Below are 6,000 nucleotides of genomic sequence, written 5' to 3'. Positions count from 1 at the left end.
CTGTTTTTCCTCAGTGTTTGTTTCTGTATGGAACTAACTTCTGTATTTGGTTTATTGTTTTATCTGAAACATTGATTTTTGTCAGTTAATAAGATTCATTTGTAAAGATCAGTATTTTTTTTAGTCTATTACTGAGATAGACACAATTATTTTACTCAGAAATACTTAAGTATAATTTTGTGGTACTGGCATTCAACATGAATATTGACATTTAGAGATATTCAGTGTTTATTGTTATATTTTAGAGCTGATGAAATATGATGCCTTGTTAGAGCTGAAACAAGCCAAAAGTACATTATTTTGCACCACCTAATATTGTTCTACCGTCACTACTTGTTTATTGAAGTAAAACTGTTGAATGTCGTACTTTTAAAGAGGTATCATCGCCTGAACACTCTCTCCTCACAGACAGTTTTGGTTATTTGGTGTGAGACTGATAATTGCCGCGGGAGCGCGCCCGGGCACGCGCAGACTGCAAAGCGTCCTTTCCGTTTCCATGGAAACCGCGGACGGCAACACAGCACGGAGGGAGAGGTGTCCGACCCCGGTCCTAGTTTTAGAGATCATAATTTCACCTTTAACTTTTGAACGACGGTGTTTTGGGCCATTTAAGAATCCCCGAGTCCTGCCAGCATCATCTGTTAGACTTGGTAAGTAATAGTTTCATTCGTCTCGTCATGTAGCCGCTGCTAATATCACCGAGTTGGTTACCTGTGAGAGGAAAAGGCGGCTTTTCTTGACTAGATGAAACTTTATATTGTTCCGCCATTTCCCAACTGAACTGCTTTGTAGAGCCATGTGGTGTTACATCCAAACTTTTAAAGCGCTACACATTTGTTTTTAAGTGTAATTAAAAAATCGATTAGCTTTCTTAGTTTTTGCTTTATGTCAGGACAGCCTCTGGATATATGAGCAACCTTGACTTTCTCTACCGGACCTGCACCTGTTCTCCACCGGCCACGATTTGCGTCTATTATGAACTGAAGGTGTTACGGTGAGAGTGGACACATAGTGGACTTTGAACGTTTTAGTGGATGTTCATCAGAGTGGAAAAGGATGGCTTAACATTTAACTTCATCAAGCTGTTTAGCGGTTTCTTTTGCAGTATTTTCCTTGACATCTTTTTAGTGTAAAACTTTTATTTGTCCTGCATGTTTGGATATTTATTTGTGTTGAAAAGTAGTATTTAAATTTTGGTTTGCTTTTACCTAAAAACCGATAAAACAGGAAAAAATGCAAATACCTCCGGTGCAATTTCGCTGCTGTTTTTTTCCCCTAGACACACAGCCAGGGTCTAAAGGATAGAGGATGTTTGAAACAGAAAATTATTGATTTGTGAATCTGGATTATGAAATACTTTATTAATCATGAGTGCCACCATAAATATAGGACAGACAACAGGTACACATCTCAAGTCAGTACAAAAGACAGGGAGAGCACAGCACCATAATAAATAGTGTAAACATCAATGTCACTGTACTGGTATGTTAGTGCTTTTATATGACATCAACATATTCATGGACACCAACATTACCACAAACCTCAGAACAACCACAATTATAAAAAAAAAAAAAAGCTGACCTGACCTGACCTGACCCAGTCCTCAATGCAATCCTTTCTCACAGCAGTAATTTTGATTCCTGTTTGACTTATTTTTCAGCAGAGGTACAGCTGAATGACAGAAGTTTCCTCCTGGGAGAGAGATGGAGAATAGCTCTCATACACTGCCACCCTCGTCTCCGTGTCCCACCACTCTCGGAGGGTCTCTGCCTTTCTCTTCCTCGCCACAGCAGACCTGCTCAAATGGCCGCGTCTCGCTCCCGCTTTCACCTATTTCATTCCCTCCATCCCCTACCTCACTTTCTCCAGCAACAGCAGAGTCTTTTCAGTCTTCCTCCCCTCTTTCACACTGCACAGCGTCTCAGTGCCTCGAAGGACAAAATGTACAATGCCTCAGCCTGGCGAACATATCTGACCAAGATGACCTGACCTGCCTCAGCTGGCTGCATCAGAGGGGCAACCTGCTACCGCTACAGCCCCTTCCCAAAATGGCACCACTGCCTCAGCTAGAGTCCTCCACGTCTTCTCAGTCTTTTTCTCCTGGCTCCTCCAAGCCGCCGTACTCCTTCAGTAGTCTGATCTTCATGGCGATAGAAGATTCACCGGACAAGAGGCTTCCAGTGAAGGACATCTATGAATGGATTGTGAACAATTTCCCCTACTACAGGACAGCGTCTGGAGGCTGGAGGAACTCCGTCCGACACAATCTATCCCTGAGCAAGAGCTTCCGTCGCATTCAGAGGGACAAGAGCCAGGTGGGTTTTCACACTGAGGGCAACAGCATCATGTAGTGAGTCAAGAAGTTTGTTTTTAAATTGTAGTACTGAGGTTCAGGAGGCCATATCTGAGGGCATCCATCTTACTGAGATGTTCTTGTGCAACATAACAAATCCAACTGTTAAGACAAAAATTAGACCTCCTTAAAGGGAAATTATTATGAACAGCACATGTGTTGCAGCTGTTATACAGTCTGATCTGTCAGTGTTGCTTAAGACTAATATCTTTGATTTCTTGTCTGTTGATTATTTGTTTCAGTCAGTGGGGAAGGGATCGCTGTGGTGTGTGTGTCCAGAGTACCGGCCGGCGCTCCTCGAGGTGCTCAGAAAGACGCATAGTTATCACAGCACCAACAGCAATCTGATAAACAAGCCTGAACTGTGAGTATGATCGCACAGTTTAAGTCTTTATAAGTCTTTTATAAGCATTAGGGATGCACCAAACAGTTATTTTCATTCTCAGTTAATCTCTTTTTTATTAATCTTTTAGGACATAAAATGTCAAAAATAATGATTTTAAATAATATATAATAATTGCTGATAGTTACCAGAGCCTAGATTGACTTCTTAAAATTGAGTATTTAGTGTTTACAGGAGCAAAAATTCCAAAGTATTACATTTATAATTAAACAATATTAAACAAAGAAAAGCAAGCAGCTTTTTACATCTGTGAAGCTGGAAGTTGTAACCAGCAAATGTGAGGTATTGTTACCTGATAAATGACCAAAACAACTGATAATCAAAGGTGGAGAAGATACAATTTTTGTGTTCATTAACTCTTCATCAGATAATGAACTACAAGTAAATTCTAAATATTAATGGTGATACATCTAGTTGGTTAATCAATTCATTGATTGACAATAAATTTGATAGTTGGTTAGGTCATTTATTAAGAAAAAAGGCAAAACATTTGATGGCTCCACCTTCTCAAATGTGAGAATTGCCTCAGTATTTTAATATTTTAAGAAGCTATTTGAAGACTTTTCTTGAGGCTTTTGGAAATTGCAATGGCAGTGACAGTTTTTATACAAAATGTTTTGTAAAAATATACAAATTAATCCATAAGGAAACTAATCATTAGTTAAATCCCTACTAAATATTAATAATATGTTCATTTAGCCTCCCTGGATATTATTTTTTCTACTGGGTTGGTCATTTTTATGTTAACACTTAATATTTTTGTGGACCTCTTTCTAACCAGAGCAGTATATGTGATGATGTTGTTTTATTTATCTGTAGTGTGTGAGGTGTTTCTGAATAATTTTGCATTTTTAATGACGCTTTTTTACTGAGGTATTTTAAACAAAAACACATCTGACCGACTAAATTTATGTTTAAGTATCTGTCTAACTATCTTTCCTCGTTGTGTCCAGATTGGAGGGAGCTGACTACGGGGTGCCTGCGGTGTGTGACTCTATGGAAATCTCAGGTTAGTGATGAGGAAACTTCACGGCAGGCTCATGTCCTTTAATTAGCACAAGAACCCGCATATTTGACCCTTTATGAATTTCTTTTAGCCTACAATATTTTATCAATAGAAAGCAACAGCTCTCTGTGACACTTTTATTACCTGCAGCTTTTCTCCCTCTCTGCAGCGTTCTCAGCATGCAACATTGTTCCTGTGTTTGTGTTCAGTTGTCATGGCAACAACCTTTTATTACCTTGGCAACCCAGAAATAGCCTAGCTAGTCTCCTTTATGCCCCCTCATTTTATTTCCAAACCTATGCACCATACGTACCCACATGCCCACTGAAGAATCTGACAAGTGGCTGCATGAAAACAAGTTATTATTTATATCTTTATTTATATAAAATATACACAAACACAAGCTTTCAATTCTTCTTTCATTGTTTCTACTCCTGCAGACCCTCTTTCACACACCCTCCTCCTGTCCACGCCCTCACCCCAAACCCTGATCACTGATAATCCATCTTTCGCTGAAAACCCACCTTGCCCTTTGACCCCGGATCACGAGGAGCTCGTCACCATGGAGTCGGTCGATTACCAGCAGGAGGAGGTCAGTGAGGAGATGGAGAAAGACCCCCTGTCAGACAGCGGGTACATCGAGTTACACTACTACCAGTCTCACCAGTACCAGTACCTGGTGCTGCCGGGTGACACCGAGCTGGACCTGGAGACTGTAGAGATCCTTCAGCTCGACGCCGAGGCCCAAGAGGCTGCTGGATCACTGCTGGACCTGGCAGGAGGTGGATATTAATATTATATCCAACTTAACAGTCACAACTGATGCAATGCTTCAGTCCGCGACGAGCAAATACTTCAACAGACCAACAAAAATGGGGATTTATGTTTTAACAGTCTTATGGATAATTGTTAAATCAGCTGCTTCTTCCCGTTGACACTGCCCTAAGGTTTGCGTATTGTTATGTAGTTAGTTAAAAATATAGATCAACTTTTCTGATGGACTAACAAGACTATGAATCACATTACGTCACTTGATTCAGGAACTTTCAATGCACAAGCTGATTTTTTCTCTCCTACCATACACTTGTCCAAACTGTGACATGGACATAGACTCATGAGTGTAACATTAAACTGAAAACTATGAAAAACTATTAAAATTATACTCTAAGATATTCAAAGTGAGGAGGAAAGTATTAATAGAAGTTTTTAGGTTTTGCACTGTGATTTTTTTTTTTTATCAGGCTCTGGTCATTCTCAGGGGTGGAAGTTGTACTTCCAACTCAAGTAGAAGCACTGTTTGTTAAGATATTTCTCAACTTAAAGTAAGATTTATATTGTGTTAAAAGCTGTTCAAGAGAAGTACAAAAGTAGCTCTTATGAGGAGTCACATCTGTTACTGTTTCAATATGAATACACCCCACACTTCTAATTCTTAAAAGTAGTGACCATCTTTTTTTATAATTAAGTTTTATTAGACACTTAAAGCAAAGATAAATTGAATAACTGCTCATTAGGGCTGCAACTAATGATAATTTTCATTATTGATTAATCTGTCAATTATTGTCTAGATTAATCAATTAGTTTTTGGTCTATAAAATGTGAGTAAATGGTGAAAAATGTTGATTACTGATTCCTAAACCTCAAAGTGATGCCTTCAAATGTCTTGTTTTGTCCACAACCCAAAGATATTCAGTTTACTATCATAGAGGACCAAAAAAACCAAGAAATATTCACATTTGGGAGGCTGGAACCAGAAAATTTGGGCATTTTTTTCTTAAAAAATGACTCAAAACAATTAATTAATTATCAAAATAGTTGACAATTAATTTTCTGTCAATCAACAAATCAATTAATTGAATAATTGTTGCAGCTCTATTGCTCATTATATTTTAGCACTGTAACTGTAGCCTATTCTGAAATTGCTGTCTTTCCAAACAGTAGTCAAGTAAATAATACTTCATTAAAAGATGACTTAAGCTATAATCTAAAACTGTAGATTTAACCCAAAAAGTATGTGAAAGCACTGATCAATTACAGCAACATAAGTACTTCCAGTTTTGATTCTAGTTAGTTTCTTTACACTCACTGGTCACTCTGTTGATCATGTTTGTTAGAGTTGATTTTAGCTTCAAAATGTGATGCTACTGAATTCCTGGAAATGTTAAATGTTTTCTGTAAATTTGGATAAACCTTGATGTAATCTTGTAAGCTGAGATGTTTTCAATCAGGAATTGTTTG

At 38.3% G+C, this 6,000-nt stretch overlaps 1 protein-coding gene across 2 annotated transcripts; it reads left to right on the top strand.

Moving 5' to 3' along the window:
* Window positions 1-485: 485 nt before the first annotated feature.
* Window positions 486-5,489, top strand: si:ch211-145o7.3 (forkhead box protein N2). 2 transcript variants are annotated; one of them, XM_044364624.1, is made up of 5 exons: window positions 486-650; window positions 1,664-2,315; window positions 2,596-2,717; window positions 3,710-3,765; window positions 4,203-5,489. In XM_044364624.1, exons 2-5 carry the CDS (start codon window positions 1,704-1,706, stop codon window positions 4,553-4,555), a joined length of 1,143 nt encoding a protein of 380 aa, XP_044220559.1. In that variant the 5' UTR covers window positions 486-650; window positions 1,664-1,703; the 3' UTR covers window positions 4,556-5,489. The 2 variants fall into 2 exon arrangements, with proteins under 2 accessions (XP_044220559.1, XP_044220560.1); XM_044364625.1 differs by having other exon boundaries at window positions 1,661-2,315.
* The last annotated feature ends 511 nt before the right edge of the window (window positions 5,490-6,000 follow it).

Source organism: Thunnus albacares, chromosome 10 (genome assembly GCF_914725855.1).
Source record: "Thunnus albacares chromosome 10, fThuAlb1.1, whole genome shotgun sequence".
Taxonomy (NCBI): Eukaryota; Metazoa; Chordata; class Actinopteri; order Scombriformes; family Scombridae; genus Thunnus; species Thunnus albacares.
This window is presented reverse-complemented; position numbering and strand designations above follow the sequence as displayed.